At 44.8% G+C, this 19,737-nt stretch overlaps 1 protein-coding gene across 1 annotated transcript in view; it reads right to left on the reverse strand.

The window, feature by feature from the left end:
• The window catches only part of Kctd1 (potassium channel tetramerization domain containing 1), a 183,287-nt gene extending 170,245 nt beyond the window's left edge, over positions 1 to 13,042 (reverse strand). Inside the window, exon 1 of the mRNA XM_021150844.3 lies at positions 12,921 to 13,042. Coding sequence (XP_021006503.1) covers positions 12,921 to 12,929 — 9 coding nt within the window. The 5' untranslated portion in view covers positions 12,930 to 13,042. The remainder of the gene's footprint in view (positions 1 to 12,920) is intronic.
• Positions 13,043 to 19,737: the final 6,695 nt, after the last annotated feature.

Consider the following 19,737-nt stretch of genomic DNA (forward strand, 5'->3'; position numbering starts at 1 on the left):
AGGTTCAGAGATAAATCTTGGCTCACACTTTCGTTAAGTTGGAGGGATGACCATGGAAGACCCTTGAACAATTATGCAGAACGAATCCGTTGAGCTTTTTATATGCTCTGAGCTTCAGCTAGAAATATCCATAGTGTCTAGCGCGGCTGAACACAATGATACATCAGAAGCCAAAGGGCACCATTGTGAATGACTTTTCATGAGCACAGAGGCTTAATTGCAAGGGGGGAAATGATTGGGAATAGTCCTAATCGCTTAAGGTGAACGTCTTGTAGAACTCTCATTCCATCTCCCGTTCTCAGTTCTGACTCATCTCCTACCAACATGCATGACTGGCAGGGTACCCAGGATTCCACTGGTCATGAACTCTTATGGCTCTTCCTGCTCAGCAGTGATAGGTGAACTGGGTAAACGTTAGATCAAGATCTGCTTCTTCTATAGCCAGTGTGACTTATGCAACCTTGGAATGATTCATCATGCCTATTCTTCAGATCTCTGAAATACTTGAGCCACCAAAAAAAGAAGATTTAATCCTGAAATTCTGGCTTTCCTTTAGAGACTGACGTTTCTAACTACTTTATTTGATGATACCACAGGCTGCAGAGTTCAAACCCATGAAAGTTCAACCCCCAACACCAGCTTTGCCTCCCAGACTTCAAAGAACATTAGGTTTGTCGGCCTGTTTATTTTGAGAGGGGTTTCAATAAAGGCTGCAGGCTGGCCTTTTGCTTAGATCCTCTTGCCTCCACATCCCAAGGCCCCTATCTCTTGTTCCAAGCCCAAGCCTGGCTCAAGGAAGGGCTAAGTTACAGCACACAGCAGGGTGATTTCCTTTTACCACTGTGTGTTGCCTTTGCAAAATCGCCCTTTTACTAGCTGTCCCTCATGAATGCTGGCAAGAAACTTATGCTGGAGTACACTTGCAGTCCCAAGCCTTGGAAGGTGGAGGCAGGAGGCTCAGAAGTTCAGTCATCTGTGACTATATAGCAGGGAAAGAAAGAGAGATTTAGCAAGTCATCTGGCCATTTCTACCTCCTTGGGAAATGAATGACAAGCCTCAGGAGAAGAACGAGCCAGCAATGGGAGCAGAACCATGTAGAGCCCTTGATAACATTTCATATTTCTGAAAATGGCTGAAAAGCTGTGAATACCTAAAGGCCTCCTCCCTGTTAAAAGTTCATCACATACATCTAGAACAAATAAATCCTCATACAGTCTCAGCGTTGATTCCCCATATCTCTAAATCAAGGCCCCAGCTATCACGGGACTGACAGCTTAATGCTATGTTGTACTGTAGGATTGTCATTCACGTGTTTCCCTGTGTCCGAGGATGAATTATAGCCAGTGTTCTCTCTCCCTTACCCTCTATGGAGTCTTTTGCATCCAGGGCCAAGGATGACCTTGTCGTTTTAATTCTCCTGCCTCCACTTCCTGAATGCTGCAATTTCAGGGCTGGGCCACCATCCCTGCTTTATGATAATCAGGGGATTGAATTCATGAGTTCCTGCACGCAAGGCAAGCACTCTATCATAGAGCAACATTCCCAGCCACCCTGAAGTACCTTCTTGTGCTTTTTATAGGCCAAGGCATAAACATTTCGCCCATTTTACAAAGTGGTTGGGAATAATTAGTATCTTAATTCTTAGAAAGGACTGGATGAAGCCAGATTTACAGTTACAGACTTAACAGTGGGTATAGAGTTCAAAGCAACTAGAAAAGCAAGACAGAACTACAAACAGCAACGTGTAGGTCTCTTCCCTTCATGGTGGTACACGAATACTTCAAACTGAGTTATTACTGTTATTAAATTCCAGATTTCTGATTACTTTCAATTAGGCATGTGATAATATGGCTGATGTTAGGGAATGAAAGCCCTTTTTTTTAGTTGATTTAACCTGGAATTCAAGAAACACACACACACACACACACACACACACACACGCTTACATAACCCCCATCTCTGGGAAATCGCAATCAGTGAGTGCTAACGAAGTATACACTTTATCTAACCTCCCTGGCCCACTGCCTAAGAAAAACTGGGCTACTTGGAGATGCTGATGCTTCCAGTTGTCCCTCTGAGCCACAATGGTTTCCTTGAAAGCGCCAAGGCAGGTTTTAAAAGCTGGCTCAACCCAGCTTTCAGAAACCAGGAGTGTGCGTCACTGCCATCTGCTGGATGGAATGGGCATCGCACGAGCTCCGGAGCTCCTCTGCTGAGTGGGAATCTTCTGATTTGATCCCCAGGGTTGGGTCAGAATAGGGTGGAGTACTTACCCTTCGAAGACCAGCTTTACACGCCTGCAGTATTTTGAAACCCTACAACATATGTACCCCGGAGGAATTTCTTGTGCGCAATCAAGAAGTAAAAGGGGATGAGGAATGTAGTCTAGCGTGTAGAAAGCCCTGGCTTCAGTCTCCCAAAACCGACAAAACTAGTTGTGCCGGCACACCTGTAATCCCAGCACCCAGGAGGGGACTGAGCAAGATGAGACCAAGTTCAAGGTTATCACTAGCTACATAGCAAGCTCCAGGCCATCTCGAGCTACCTGAGACCTCATCTTTAATGCAAAACAAAACGAAAAGTGGAAAAGGACCATCTTTGGAACAAACTTCCCAGATCTAAAAGTTTGTCTGTCCCAGATGATTGATCTAGTTAGTTAGAAAAAGCCTGTAGCCATCAGGCCAGGGGACTTACAAGAAGACAAAGTCAGAGCCTGCTGTTTTATTCTGTGTTCATGCATCCAAAAATTATTTATTGAGCACTAATGCTGCATGCCCTAAAGAACTGAGTAGGGCAGCCAGCATTGGTAATTCTGGAACTTGGGAGGTAGAAGCAGGATGATCAGGAGTTCAAGGCCAACCTTGGCAAGTTGGAGGTCAGCCTGAGCTGCATGAGACTGTGACTCAAAACGAAGAGGAAAACCAAACCAAACCAAACCAAACCTAACCTCAGGGGCTGGAGAGCCAGCTAGACATTTAGGAACCCTTGCTATCCGTGCTGAAGATCTGAATTTGGTTCCTAGTACCAAATGGAAGGCTTGTAACAACCCATGACTGCAGTTTCAGGGGATTTGACAGGGGAGCTGATAAGCTATTTTGGCCCCAGAGTACCAGATACACACATAGTGCACATACACGCATGCACACACTCACACATACACAAAAATAAAAATAAAACATTGAAAGGAAAACCACAAATGGAATTTGGGAAGTTAGGAGCACTTGCTGTTCTTCCAGAGGACCAGTCTGGTTCCCCTCACTCATAAATGCAAAGCTTACAACTGCCTGTAACTCTAGCTCCAGGGAGTCTGAAACCCTCTTGTGGCCTCTGTGGACATGCATACACATTGATACCTATGAATACAAAATAAAAATAAATATTTAAAGCAAAACCCAACCTAACAAAAAGAACTAAAGAGGCAAGGGAAATAAACATAGCGTCTACTCTTAATCATAGAATATTCTCTCTCCTGAGAGCCAGTACATGCTGGACGTGTGCACCCCATTTAGCTCTTAGGATAGCCCTCAGGCTGTTGCTGTCTTGTTTATAATCATCCCATACTGGTATCTTAGTCACAAGGCAGAAACTTGGTAGTTTCTGAACACCAAGGCTTGGAAAAATGAAGTCCATCAAGGTGTTACAGTGAGAAACTGACAGAGGCAGGTGTGAACGTGGGATCTCGGGGTGGGCATGTTTGAGGGACAATGGTCAATGCCCTGGAACAACTTAGTCTTTTGTTTCTTTCCCACAGAGACTTTTGGACTTGACTTTTGTATATGTCTTGTGTTCCATTAGCTACAGATTCTCAGCAAAGTGAAATACACAAATATGATGAGAGGAAGGATTCACCAGGAAGGGCATCCCTGCCTCTCGAGAGCCTTTGAAGCCTGTCCAGTTAACATTCTCTTCAGTTCAGAAGGCTTTTTCCTAGCAGCAGGCTGTCTCAGCAGCCGGCACTGACTGAATTGCTGTCAGCTCTCTCTGAGTAGAAAACAAATCGACATTTTCATTGATGTGACAGAGTATTGTGAAAATACACTTTGCTTAGCAGGAGTTCTAGGGTTGGGTGTTTTGGTGGCAACAATCTCAAACCACTTTGTCGTGTACTTGGTTGCATACACTGGTGTGTGCATGTGTTCAGACTTGTGTGAAGGCCAGAGGGTGTTAGCTGGTATCTGCCTCAACTGTTCTTTACCTTAGTTTTTGAGACAAGATCTCCGACTGAATCTGAAGCTTCCTGCTTTGGCTAGATTGGCTGGCCAGTGAGCTCCTGACATCTGCCCCTACCCGCTTAGATCCCCTCTGTCAGAGTTACAGGCGCACACCACCACACCAGACCTTTTTGTGGGTTCTGGGAACCCAAACTTGGGTCCTCATGCTCATACAAAAAGCACCTTTATCCATCAAGCCATCTCTCCATTTCTCAAACCATTTCTATTCCTTTCTTTTTTGGTTACAGATGGGGAGGTAGTGGGAGGGAAGTGGGAGAAGAGTGTCTGGGATCTGGGACAGTTCAGGACACATAGCAGTGTGCTATGGAAAACATCCAGGTGTGGTAGCAGAGGCAGGAGGGTCTTCCAAATTTTAATGCTAAGCAGAGAGACCATACACCTCAGAAAATATTTAGTCATATTAGCCGAATAAACAGTAAGCTAGAAGTGTTCGTAGAACAATGAGATTAATGCTAAAGTCTGGCTGTTGTGATGTCTTATTATAAAAAATACCTGTTACATTCAAATGGACTAGAACTTTTGCTGGACCCCATAGCCAAAGTTTATTACATCCCTTAAAGTCATTGAAGACTGCTGTCCTAGCGCACTCTAAGCCTGTTTATTTAACCCACCTTTAAGAGAACAATGCAAAAACAACCTCATTTGCCCTGGAATTCCCATATAACCAACTTTTATAACCTAAGCTAATGTATAGCTATAGTCTTAAGTTATGTACTCTTCCGTGCCAATGACCCAAAGTGTGTGTGTGTGTGTGTGTGTGTGTGTGTGTGAAGTTATGGTAATGAATCCTGGAAATAGAAAAGAGGCTGAAAGCATCCTTATAAAACGAACACACCCCACAAATGCTGGAAACATCATCTGAATAGTGTTTGACAGTGTTTGTTTGTTTGCTTGTCAACGGGATCAGTTAGAGTCAGTGACTTGTGAAACTCTGTTAAAGATTTCTATAAGGTATCCCTTTCCTTCTTCATATGATACTTTTTCCACTGTTAAGTAAATATAGAGCATAGCCCTTTGTTAGGGATAGACAGATACAGACATGCAAGGACCTACACACACACACACACACACACACACACACACACACACACACACGGGGTGGGGATGGGGCCGAGAGACAAGAGAAAGACAAGACAATGCAGCATTCATGCAGGCACAGATTCAGACTGGTACAACAGCCAGACAGGAATGACAGGACACACAGAGAGAAAGAATTCAAATCCAGGCTGGCTCTTGGTTTATTACACCAAGGGGGGAGCTTCATAACTTCTTTTCCTTAATGCAATACTGACACACTATTGGTGACTCTGAGTTTATCATTAATGCTTTCCTCTGACACTTCTGATAGTTGTTCTTCTGGGTTAGAGTCCCTACGCTGCTCCCACCCCTGACTTAACAACTGCATATACGCTTTGTAACTAGTGTTATTTGAGGGGCCCAGCAAGGAATGCTGGATTCGCTCCTTTGGGTCATGGATATTCCCACTGTGTGGGCACCATCTTGTGCAGCCAGGAAGCAGTGAAACTCAAGCACACTGAAGGTTTGAGCAGTTAGAAGTGGGGTGGCTCCTCCGACAGGGGGTGCCTTGAGGCATTGATACTGCTTATTCTATCAGAAACCACACAAGGCAGGTTGGAGAGAGATGGAACCCCAGGCGATATGGCTGAAAGGATGGGCATTCATCTAATTAAAGCCTGCCCCACATTCCCAAAAGGCTACCTACAAGAGACCCACCAGAAAAAAATGCCTTAGGGCTTTACGTGTGTATCAAACTCCCATGAAGAGAATGGTATTCACATTGCTTCCTGAAATAACTGAAGCCTCAATTTTCTGGAAGGAGCCCAGACTGGAATTTTCTGGAAGGAGCCCAGACTGGAATTTTCTGGAAGAAGTACAACCAGAGAAGGAAAATACTATTATAAAAGATTTATGGCAGGCTTCTTTAATGGAAATCCCCTTTCTAATAAATGTCAATGTTGAAAGCAAAACCACTAAATGCCCAATTTCAGATTATTTAAAAATTAATCCACAGACTAGATGTTCTACATTTTTTTGTGAATCTAGACATAGAGGATAAGTTTTTGAGAAGTAAGAACAAATTAAAAGAAGGAACAAGATCTCAGAAGCTCCAAAGCGCTCACTTATAAAGAGACATGAGAAGACCACATGGAGACCAGGCTAGCCAAGGAGCAGTCGAGAGAGGTCCACATGTTTTGGGGAATCACTATGGTTTAAGTTTAAGGTGTTTCCCAGCTGGCTCAGGTTTGGATGTTAGTTCTCCAGGGGGTAGAGGTATCCTGGGGGGGGGGGGGGGCTATGGGTTATTTAGGAGGTGGGTCTAGGAAGTTGAAGTGGGTTACTGTGATCTGTGTAAGTTGTACCTGTCCTCCAGCCCCAGTCCGGATTTCTGTACTTTCTGGTTAGTTGCCACTTAAGCAGCCCCACAGGGGCCTGCAGCCCCAAATTAGGCATCTCCACCGTGGCTTTCTTGTTGTAAATTGAATCCATGCATGAGCCAAAAGGAACCTTTCTTTTCCCATTTGCTTCTGTGGGGTGTTTTGACTTAGAAACATAAACGTCACCGTGGTGGTAAGAATTGTCCCCATAGGCCCACAATCTTGATTGCTTGGTCACCAGGCAGTGGCACTACTTGAAAGGAATGAGGAGGTGTGCCCTTGTTGGAGGAAGTGTGCCACTGGAGGTGGGGTTTGGGGCTGCAGAGGCCCAAGCAAGGTCCAGTGTGTCTCTCTTCCTGCTGCCTCTGGATCCAGATGTGAACTCTCAGCTTCCTCTCCTGCACCATGTCCTGCACCATGTCTGCCTGCAGGCTGCCATGCTTACTGCCATGCTGATAATGGATAGACTCTGAGACTGTGTGCAATCCCCAATTAAATGTTTTCTTTTATGAGAGTTGCCGTGGTCACCGTGTATTCAAGGGTCAGATACACAAAAATGTATCTAAGGAAAGGTCAATTTAAAGGCGACTTATTTCCTTACACCTTTCTTGCTGCCTTTTTGAATGGGATGGTTATCTTATTTGTATGCAAATGACTTTAAAAGGCAGAGTTGAACAGCTAATTTTTAAAAATTATCCATTCATTTTTTACTTTTATGTAGGTGTGCTTTGCCTGCTACAGTTTATATGAATGGCTTGTAATGCAGGAACTCACCAAAGCGAGACATTACAAGCCGTTTGGAGCCACCATGTAAGTTTTAGAAACCAAACCCTCTGCAAAGGAGTAAGCGGTCTTAACCACGTCGCCATCTCTCCAGCTGCTGAGCAATGAACTTTTCCAGTAATGTAAGGCCTTTATACCTTAAACATTGTTCTTAACGTAGGTTTATTGTGCACAATAACAGATTTCACACATGTACAAAATGTGCTTATTCACCCCATTCCCTCTCCTTGCCCCCCACACTCATACCTGCCCCCTTCCTCTTCCCAGTCAGTCACTCTTCTACTTTCAAGCCATTTTAAATGACCCAATGGACTGAGTTAGACTTACTTACAGGCGCATGGGTGAGAGGTTTCTTACAGTTTGCCAGTGGCCACAGCAGTGATTTTATGATACAGTTCATGTATATCATAAGACACACACCTGACTTTGTTCCAAAGCCTCTCTCAGTGGTGACTTCCAGCTTATCAGGAGCTCCTTGTTGAACAGACCTTACAGGGCAGTTCAAGCAAAAGGGGCTTAGAGGACAGGATGTGAAGGACAGGCAGAGGAGGCCCTGATGGATACAGGCACTGCACAGGACTGTGGAACAAATGGAGCAATTGAAGAATGACCGGACCAGATGCCATGGTTGCCTTGTGAATTTAGATACACTGGATGTGGATGAGGCTTCTCATTACCACTCCTTCTGGTCACTCGAGAGGAAGCAAAAAGATACCAAACCAGCCTCCCAAATACCACATCTACTTGATTAACATGCCCTGCATTCATTACTTTTCTTGCTGTGATTAAACATACAGCAAGAAGCAACTTAAGAGGGTATGATGGTTTATATATGCTTGGCCCAGGGAGTGGCACTATTAGGAGGTGTGGCCTTGTGGGAGTAAATGTGTCACTGTGGGTGTGGGCTTTAAGACCCTTGTCCAAGTTGCCTGGAAGCCAGTCTGGTCCTAGCTGCCTTTGGAACAAGAAGTTGAACTCTCAGCCCTGCCAGCTCCATGTCTGCCTGGATGTTGCCATGCTCCCCATGTGGTGATAACAGACTGAACCTCTGAACCTGTAAGCCAGTCCCAGTTAAATGTTGTCCTTTATAAGAGTTTCTTTGGTTATGGTGTCTGTTCTCAGCTATGAAACCCTAACTAAGCCAGGGAGTAAAGGTTTGTTGGGGCCTACAGTTTTAGGGGTACAGTCCATATCTGAGGAAAAGGCACTGTAGCAATGGCTTTTATGGTGGCAGGGTTGTACCCATGTACTTCCCATAGCCGTACATCTTGGTTGAACAGGTAGTAGCAAGTGGATTGGAAGCTCAAAGCCCATCCTCATGGACTTGCTTCCTTAAGCAAGGTTCTACCTCCTAAAACTTCTACAACCTTCAAAGTCAGCGCCACCTGGGGGCAAAAACATTCAAACCTCAACAAGCCCCAAACCTTGATATTCTTCTCTCTTCTCCTCTCGGTGACCCATAACCAAGCTTTTCCTAGATGTTTACCTTCAAAGCGGATTGCACATCTTTCCATCACTGGTTCTCCTGCCGCTAGCTACATCTGATGTGCTCTCGCCTAACCCACTGTAATGGCCAATTCAAGGTTGCCTTCACCACGTTGCTCTGTGTAATCATTTGCCCACATGCTTCCAGGATTGTGCACAGGCCTCAGCATGCGCTGCCATTCTCCTCCCTAGCCTTCTTGCCCCTACCCTTTAGTGTCACCCTGAGGGTTGAAACCACTGCAACCCAGCTCATCCACTTACCTCTCTAACATTTAGATCTCAGGTTCTAGAGCTTTCTCTGGAAATCTGATCCAGCCTTGGCCATTTTGCACCTCTTGGTTCATACTACTAAAATTTCCCTTTTCTTTCGAAGCACTAATCTCTATCAATTGTTCAATTATCCAATTAATCTGTCTCTGTAATCATAAACTCTGGGCAATCAGGGCCCTGGATGCCTTTCCTCACCATGGCGGCTCCAGCATCTAATGAAGTTTCCTGGATAGCCAGAACAAATAAATATTGGTTGGCTGAATGGATGAGCTTAATGAAAACAGACTTCAAGAAATGATTCTTAAAAGGTAATCTCATCTTACTCTTTGCAGAGCTCTCAATCTAAACTCCTCAAAAGCAAAGCATTCCCTGCATCTGGTACATTGTTATGAATGAGAAGTCAGGGAGTTGTAACTGTATCCAAGGATGGCAAATTGTTTCTCAAGCCTGCCGTGAGTAAGTTCTCCAAGTAAGTGCACACACTCACATCCAAAAGTTTTCATTCCCAAGATGTTTTTTCTTGAGGATGAATAAATGCTTTGTTTATTGAAAAATGATAAATTATAGTTGAAAAAAGTTCAAAAATGCAGTTTAAGAAGCAGCTTTTTAAAAGCCAGGTTTGAGTGACTTTACAGTTGATGCAAATAGTAGATCTGAGAAAAACAAAAACAAAAACAAAACAAAAACAAAAACTATATTTCAGGATGGTGTATGGTAATTACCCAGAGTTTAGAAATGTCAAAACCAGAAAGCAGTCATACAAGCAAGTGTTACCTTCACTTTTCTATTTGTATTTTTTAAAGATAAATAATTTGATGCAGAAAAGCCTAAAATACATGTTTCAATGCAAACTGACCAGGACATTTTCACCAGCTAGTAGAAATCTGTCTTACTGTAGCTACATTCTGAATGCTTGAGTAGCATAAAGTGGGCAGGAATTACTGAATCATCTCCTCAAAATAAATGCTTCACAACAGAATATGAAGAATAACCAGGAAGGTAAAATTATTTATGAACCCTGCCTTTACTGAGTGCCCCACTATACATGCTCTAGCAAAGAGTCACAAGAATAACAATTGTACAGCTGGAAGAGAGACCTCTAGTGTATGTTCCGGGAGTTTATATATTTTGCTTCGGGCATAATTAATAGAGCAAAACCCATTGCAGTCAATTTGCATGCTGTGGTGGGAGACCCCCACCCCCAACTAGCATTCATACTCCCTGCATCTAGAGATTTCTTCCATGCAAACCTATGGCACTTTTGCCTAGTTAGTTACATTCTCTTTACACACAAGCCCCAGCCCAGGAAGTTTTCTCTATGATGCGAAGTTTTAAAGTTCCAGGGTCACCTTTGTCACCACATTAACTAAACACTTAACCTACTGCCATCCTTACAATCACCAACAGCTCTTTTTAATCTGCATCAGCAGGACCGCTAACGGCACAGACTCCTAAACAACCAGCCCTTTCTCCTAAGCCAAATGCCACCGAAATCTAAGCATGAGGGATAAACCGGCATCTTGCCCATTATCCTGGAGACAAATGGACTCATTGCTATTTAAAATTCGCCAAGTCGACTGGCTATTAGCTCTTACAGCCTCCCACACAGGCAGGTGGATTCCTTGATGTGGACTCAAGATTTAATGAATCATTTCGTGGCATCAGCCTCAGCCTTTAAAAAATTCTTTATTTTCTCCTTTCTACATTAAAAACACTCAGAAAATGTTTCCCCTGGAACACACACACACACACACACACACACACAACACACGAAACAGGAGGTCTCTTAAGGAGTCTACTGCTGAGAAGGTAAAAGCCTTTTGCTCATTTTTAATTTGCTAAAACAATCCAAGCATGCTTGGTACCCAGAGGGTATTCTCAAATAAACTTGTATCTCTAGCTGCCAGCTTAGTTGATTGAAAACAGAAGGCAAACGTTTCTTAAAGAATGAGTATGTTAAACTGTGTGTCTCCCCGAGTGCCACCAAACTGTTGTCTTCCCGGGTGCCACCAAGGACACACACACACACACACACACACACACACACACACAGAGGCGGGGACTGGGGGGTGGGAGAGAACAACAAAAATTTGCTTGAAAGCAGCCAGTCCTATGCCCTAAACGGTAGTATTTGTATAATATTTGTACCAAATTACTTCTGCCTTCCGAGGTGTCCCTCTTAGACAGGAAGCCAGAGCATAAAGGTCTTGGACAGTTCGCCCGTGCGAGTCTCCACGTACAAAACCGACCGCCCCATCCTAACTTTGCTAACTTTGTCCGCTCCGGCCCAGTCGGCCTGCGAAGCACAGTTTCGGTAAAAAAGGTGTTAACACCGAAAAATCATTTCCACGACAGCTTAAGTGCTGAAGAGCACAAAGGCGATCCAAGCCGGCCCGGGATCGCTAGGAAGTTGCTGCGTGCCTGGCGCCCGAGCCGGGCGGGCATCCAGATAAGGGGTCCTCGCATCAGTTTCACCCTCCCCCTACTTCGGCGTTCAGGGATTCAACCTCACTTTGCAAGCAGTTCACCACAACGCGTCACCCGCCCCATTCTTTTTTCCAGGAGGTGAGGACTCTTTTATTTTCCAGCCAGGTCCCTCTTGGGGGCAGGAGAGGAAGCGCACACCATATTTCCATCAGGAGGGGGGGGGGCAGGCTGGGGGATGGGGAGGAAAGAGGTCAGAAAGGAGCCAAACTGCTTCCCTTCCTCCCACCTCTGCGCCCCGGAGCGCGGGTTTCGACCGCGCACACCGGTGGCGGCCACGAAACTCTGTCCCTTTAAGAGAACCGTGGACTCCAGAAGAGGAGGAGGGAAGGATGTGGGCTCAGGACTCGGAGCTGCAGGCTCGGTAGAAAAGGGGCAATCGCTGAAAAGCCGCCGTTACCTGCGGCGGTGGCGGCCGCAGCCCTCCCCTACCCCAGCGCCCCCAGCCCGCGCCAGCCTCCCAAGGAGACGTCGATTCCGGAGAATGTGCCTAGGTCTCTATCAGGGGAGGAGGTGGGAAGGAAGAGGAACCGGTGCTTTTTAAAAATAAATGAAACATTTGCACCCAAGGAGGGGGGAGGGGAAATGGGAGGGGATGGGAAAAGGCTTTAAAGGCGCCTGAGTGGGAGGAGGCGACGAATCTGGATCAGCCCGGGTGGCATGCGGGCTGGCTCTGGGCACCAGCCGCGGCTCACAAAAGGGCTCAGCCCGGGAGAAAGGGGAAGGGAAAAATAAATAAATAAATAAAGCGCCTGGGGGCCCGATCCGCTCAGCAGCCACAATGGCGTCTTTGAGCGGGTGTCCGGGGGGGCGCCGCCAAGGCTGGCTGAGAGCAGGGCGACGGTCCCCACCCCCAACGCGATCGGCGCGGAGCCTTGCGGCGCCCGGGGAAGAATGGACGCGCGCGGCTGGCGGGAGCCGGGACGGGACCCGGGGGTCCGAGAGCCGCAGCGGTGAGCTCCGAAACACAGCATCCGGCCGCTTGGACCCCTAGCCCCGTCCGCGCGCCGCCTTCCGACCCCGCGGAGCTCCAGCCGGGGCTCTCGCCGCCTCCGCCCGCGCCGCTCGGCTCCTTCTGCCAGGAAGAAAACCGAGGAGCCGCAGACGGTGCGAGCGGATCCCCAGCCGCCGTCCGCGCCCGGCTGCGTGTGTGCGAGTGTGCCGCGCTCTCGCCCCATGCCTGGCACATGCGTAAAAGCGAGTTGCGCCCAAAGTCCCAGCCATACCCTCCTTAGCAAATAATAACAAACCCAAACCGTCAGATCTTACCTGAAACATTGAAGCACAAAGTCTCTTTCCAAGTCCCCTTTTCCTTTTCCTCTCCCCCCTTTTCCGATTTCTCTCCCAGCGATCTGCTCGCCTCGCCACACCAGAGAGAAATGCAATAGCTTGGCTAAGGTAGACAGAACAAAATACAGAGGAGAGTTGCTCCAGGGCTTTGAAACCCCTCAAGGCAAGGATCAGGATACAATTAGCTCGCGCCTCTACCTCTACTCCAAATCTCCAAAATAAAACTTAAATCAAATTAACCGATCACAGGGCTCACAGTTGATCTTCAAAAAATAAAGCCTTGCATAGACCTATAGAGTAATATACATATACGATTTTTTCCTAGATTTTTTTTTTGTTGTTGGAAAAACAGTCTCATTCCGGCCCCCAACTTGCTTTTTACTCTTCCCTTGCACAGAAAAGCTGATTTTAATCGTTGTGATTAGTTTTGATGTAACGTGTCCGCGGGCGATTTCTACAAATGGATGGAGTGTTTCTTTGCCAAAAGAGGGAAACGCAGCAGATGATGATAATTATAAGGATTGTTGGTTGTTTCTTTTTATTTGTGTTTCGGGCTCCTGCTTCACTTTCTCGAGTTGACCTGACGTTGCTGTTACAGGAAGGTCCCACAACTTGTTGATGAGGCTCACCGCCCTGTCTGATCAAAGGCTAGGTGATAATTTGGCAATAGAACAGCATGGTTTTGGTTCCTTTGGGGACATAAATGTCGCAAATGACGTGGATAAAAATAAAGCACATGCAGTCTACTTTGCCCCAATCAAGTCTGAATCACTGCCTGGGGGTGATGCACAAACTCATTTCAAATGTTCAACCATGCAGAATTGTAAAAAGATTGAAAGAGTTACACTACATTTTTTTTTAGTAGGAAAATTAAAACAAAACAAAACCTAACACACCTACCATTTAGATTTATTTGATCAACCTTTTGAGCATACCTCCTGTATTGTCCCTGCTTGCCTCCCCCAGTACCTTTGTGTGTGTGTGTGTGTTTAAATCCATTATTTGATGGAAGGACTCCATGAAGGCAAGGAGACTGAGGTAAACACATCTCCCCAGATTGCAGCTCTGAGTTCTGAGCCACCCTCCACCCCCATCATTTCTTCATCTTTAGGACTCTGCTCAAAGACTTTTGCTGAAGACTGCCCTTTATCTAATTCTGTTCATGGTTGGTTGTAAATTCAAGGCTAACTTCCCATTAGTGTTACATTCTTGCAGGATATTTTTGAAATGGTATGTGTTTTGAGCACTTCACAGTTCACAATTAATTCAAAGACTTTGCTGACATTTCATATATATGCATGCATGTACACACACTGAGAGAGAAACACACACACAGTGTGTGTGTGTGTGTGTGTGTGTGTGTGTGTGTGTGTGTGAGAGAGAGAGAGAGAGAGAGAGAGCAGGTTGTACAGCCAAGGATACAGAAACAGGAAAACCCATGCAGAACCAGATATGCCTTGCAAATACTTGTAGCTGGCAGCATTTAACAGGAAGTGATTTTTACCCCGCATTTTACCTTTAAGATAAAGAAGTTGTTACAATGTCAACAGATTAAGTTTTTCATTTGTTTATTTTTAATATGGTCCAACAAACCAGTGCTGTAATGACTCCAGAGACTGGTGTTATAATGAGACTCAGAGGTAGTGGTGGCTTTTATTTTTAGTGTGGAAAGTGTATTAGGGCATAGGCATTTTGCTCTGAGAACATTGTGCCCTTGGAAGAAGAAAACAGAAAAATCTCACAAAGCAACACAGAAGAGGCTCACAGTTCTATTTAAATATTCTCTTCAGTAGATATAGTCTGTGACCTGCAATAAAATGTTTAAAAAGACCACAAAGAGCTAAATTCAACAGAATGAACAAATGTTTCTTTTTCCAAATGATGTTAACATTAAAAAAAAAAAAGTGAGGAGGCAAGGGCCTCAGCAGAAGCAAGCCCAACCATTGGATACTTACATTACTGGAAATGCTTAGAATCAGGAAAGTTCAGAGTTTCAAATAAAGCATGGACATAAAGAGTCATGAATGGATGGGACCCAAGTCTGAACATGATATTCATTTATGTCTTATGTAATACCTTACACACACACACACACACACACACACACACACACACACACACTTGCTGACCAAGCTCCCTGCCATTATACAATGTAGTTAAGAATCTAGGGCCTCAAACTAAGTCTGACCATGTGGAGTTCTCCACTTGTGCAGTTGGTCACAGTGCTGCTACTCAAAGAGTTTCAGCTTTGGGGGCATGTGACAGCTTTCATTGTCAACTTTTGCAATCTAGAATCTACTAGGAAGAGAGTTTCAATGACAGATTCCCTAGATCAGATTTTAACATGGCTGTGGGTGATTATTTGATTGTGCTAATTGAAATGGGAAGACCAGCACTATGGATGGCAACATTTCCTAGGCAGGGATCCTTAGCTGCATGGGAGCAGGGAAAGGGAGCTGAGCACGGATGCCCATGCTGTAGTTCTTCCTCTGCTTCTGCCTGTGGGCTGTTAAGTGGATTGCTTCACGTTCCCATCACTGTGACTCCTCCCCTTTGATAGTGCGGTACCCTGGAACTGGGAGCTAAAACCAACTCTCCCTTTCCTCGGCTGCTTTTGCATGGTCACTTATCACAGCAACAGAAAAGAAACTGAGGCACAGCATTTCTGGGTTTCTGGATCAAGAATGCTCAACCTGTTTGTTGAAGCTGTGACCTAAAGGAACTATTAATTAAAAATTAAAAACACTAATCCCCCTAACCTCAAGCCCACATGCCATCTGAAGAACAATGCATTCCTGTCCTAGAATGTTTGAGCTGAAAACTCCTTTGCAGACCAGTGTGTCATCATCATTCAGAGATGGAGGTAAGAAGCAAAGCAACTTGCCTACCATTTGTAAAGGTTTCATTTTTATTAACTGTGTGTGTGTGTGTGTGTGTGTGTGTGTGTGTGTGTGTGAGAGAGAGAGAGAGAGAGAGAGGGAGAGAGAGAGAGAAGGGAGGGGCTTGTGTGGAGCCAGAGGACAACTGTGTGGAGTTGGCTCACTTCTACATTTACATAGATTTTGGGAATTGAACTCAGGACACTAGGCTCAGGCAGCAAGGACCTTTTACCTACTGAACCATCATTCGGACCTAAGATGATCTTTTTAAACAGGTCATTGGTAGCTGACCTCCAAATTTGTGGTAGTTCTAGTGTTGGGCAGTCTACGGAAAATTCTCATTTTAACTATCTTGAAAATGCATTTTGTTTTATCAATACAAATAGATAAATGAACTTCAAGCCCTCCAGACAAAGGGTTAAGATGATGTATTTTAAATTTTTTAAATAGACTGTTAACATTGAGCTGCTGGCATGAAAGTGCACCTATAATTCAATACTTGGGAGGTGGAGTCAGGAGGATTACCAGTTCAAGTTATTGTAGGCTACTCAGGAAGTTTTAGGCCAGCCAGAGTGATAGGAGACCATTTCCTAAGAAGAATAAACAGGCTATTAATGAAAGAGCATGTGAAGATCCAGGCCCCTGTCTTAGCAAGGATGAGAGACCAACTTAAATTATATTTGCAATCACACAATGACTTGAAAATACATTTTTCAGCCTGGTGTGGTGGCACATGTCTTTAATCCCAGCATTCTAGGCAGAGGTAGAAGCAGGGACAGGGGCAGGGGCAGGAGCAGAGAGGCAGAGAGACAGAAAGAATCGCAGAGGGATGAGGGGCAGAGGGGCAGAGGCAAGCGAATCTCTGACTACTAGGCCAATGTGGTCCTTCCACATAGGGAGCTCCAGGACAGCCAGGACTACATAAAGAGATTCTGTTTCAAAAGGGGAGGGGCGTGGAGAGGAAAAGAAAACACTTTCCCCTAATTGATACCATATATATGAACTTTAGCCACTTTGGAAATTGTGCAATGTGTCTGTAAACATGTGTGTGAACACGTGCTTCAATTGCAAGGTAAGGAAAAGAGGACATTCAAACTCCCAGCTCTGACTTATCCACAAATAACCAGAGACCAGCGGTCTAACGAACACTAGCAACAAGTAATTGCTTGGTTCTGTCAGTGAGAAAACAGCCAGGGTGGTGGTGTATGCTGGCAACGCCAGTCCTCAGGAAGCCAAGAGGACTGCTGGGAATTTGAGACCAGCCTGGGCTGCCTCAAAACACAAAGTAAAACAAAACAAAAAATGCAAAGAAAAAAACCAATGGGGGCATAAATATAACCCTTCCTGAGAATAATCCAAGATTTCAGATTCAAAATGAGTTCTACTAGTGTGGAGAGGCGCACAAAACATTGATAGGGTGTTATGAACTGTAGCCAGGAGCTTGGCTGAAAACGTTGAGCATGCTGGTGGTTGTGGAAGAGAAAATAAGATATACTTTCAGGAGTGTGCGCTTCCCCCTCTCACTGTTACTGTGGCACAGATCATTTGGCTGCATCGTAGCCACCGAACCCTCAAATCGCAAGTTCCTGCTGAACATCGCGGCTTTATCCAGGGCAGCCCTGAGGTGCCTTCTTGGTGGCGATTTGACAAGATGTGGACATTAGTTGCTGAGATGAAATGTGAAATTGAAGAGCCCTCCACTGAAGCAACCAGACACCCAGATGGAATTGAACAGTTCAGCAGCACTTCATATTAGGAAATGCAGAGAGACCTCAGAACTTGGGTTTAACCTGGGTGTGCTGAGAGACCTCGCTAGCAAAGGCGGCATGGGCAGTCTTTCACTGGTGTGGTCTCTGGATGACCATCTTGCTGACATGGCTTCAGCAGCCTCCACCTGTGACTCCAGGAGAGGTCCTGCCACACAGGAAGGGCAATTATGCAGTTATATTTTATCCTTGTGTCAGTTAGGGGTTGGGGTAGCAGATCACCTGGTTTTTATCAGTCAACCCGAGACTCCCTGTAATGCTGTGGAATGTGCGTTTTCCTGGAGTTGAATAGAAGCATTAAGGAACTGAACAGAATGCGTTTGTGATTGCTGGAGTTTGGCCCCAGCTACCACCTGTTTATAATTAGCCTTTGCAAAGCATCATAGCTCTCTGCTTCGCCGAGGACGCTATACACCAGTTGGTGATTTCTTCTCTCTGACAAGGCGGGTCTTCTGTCACTTGCAGATCTACTGATGGGTGGCCTTTTCAACGGATCTGTGAATCGGACATATACAAAGTCCTCCTACAGAGGTCCTTAAATCAATGCAGTCTTTTGTCAGTGTTTCTTCTCTGGCTGCCCAATGTGAACACTCATTGTGATCTCAAATTAGAAAATTTGAGATTACAGAAAATTTAAGAAGAAATCAAACAAAAATATGGCCAAATCACCAATTGTAGTAGTTCTATTTAATGGGAAAATATATTTGCCCCCAAACGGTGGAGATGTATGGTCAGGAAAGGTGTCATGTATCTGTAATCTCAGAACTTGGAAGGTTGAGGCCGGAGGCTTACCCAGAGTTTGAGGCCAGCCTGGCTATATAGCAAGCTTTATCTGAAAAAAAAAAAAAAAAAAAAAAAAGCTTTTTAAAAGAGGAGGAAGCTGGAGGTGCCTTAGTGGTACAGTGTTTACCCAGAGGCACAAACCTTGAGTTTGATTCTATCTAGCACTGTGAAATAATAATGATAATGATAATAATAATAATAATGAAGTTATTTACTTATGAGTGCTGTGTGAATTTTTTTTTTGTAAGAAAGCAGAGGCTGAACATAGTGATGTAAGTCTTTAATCCCAGCAGAGGCAGATGGATCTCTGCAAGTTTGATGCTAGCCTAGTATTCATAGTGAGTTCTAGGACATGCGGGGCTATATAGAGAGACCCTGTTTCAAAAGAGATAGGTAAATAATAGGTAGGTAGGTAGGTGATAGATAAAAGGGAAGTAAGAAATAGATATATCACCGTGATGAATAAAAGGATATGTATTTTCTTTGAAAATTCTTTGTCAGGACCACTGAGATGGCTGAGCAGATAAGGGACATTTTGATGGCCCATGTTTGGTACCTGGGACTCACATGGTAGAAGGAACTCTGATCTCCATACATGACCATAATGATGAGCCTTGGCTTACCAGGGACCTCTCCCTCCTCCCCGTGCGTGCCCAAGTGAACAATGCAGAGTCCGGGATCAATGCTAAAGCAAGAGAAATTTATTGTTCCAGCATGCTGGGGTCATCATCCTGCACCCAGAGGAGAGGCGGTGCCCCTGGGCCGTCCATTCGGCAAGTTTTTATACAGCTTCCAGAGGCAGAATAGAGCATCAGCAACTAGGCAAAGTATGATTGGCAGAACAGTGCAACCTTTAAACTGATTGGTCTTTAGGGAATGAGATAGGCTTAACTAGCCTCTTCCTTCCGGCCTATGTGTTCTCTGACCTGTCTCTTCCAGGAGGGCAAGGGTGCCTGGTGGAATTTTCCAATGTCTCTGAGCTGACCTCTTCAATAGCACACATGTGTGCACACACATATGCATATACACACAGATAAATATGAAACAATTTAAAAATAAAAGTCTTTGTCCAAGAACCACCTGTTTTTAGTAAGTACTTGCGAATAAGTTTCATAACTTTAAAATTACAGTCACAACTCTGCCTCCTTAACTTGTGAAGAGAGCTTTAGTTTCTTTAGCCATAAAATATAAATAAATATAATGAATATATAAATATAAAACTCAGAAACATAATGGAAAATTCCATTTGAAGCATTGCATTGATTAACATGTAGACATTACTCAGAACTGTAAGCAGCGCGGCATACTCTAAGTCAGTCGCAGCAATCATTATCATGGTGGCTTCCAGGCACTATACAGTGATTAACC

The sequence above is a fragment of the Mus caroli genome, unplaced genomic scaffold, assembly GCF_978045245.1.
Source record: "Mus caroli unplaced genomic scaffold, Mus_caroli_1 scaffold_19, whole genome shotgun sequence".
Lineage (NCBI taxonomy): Eukaryota > Metazoa > Chordata > Mammalia > Rodentia > Muridae > Mus > Mus caroli.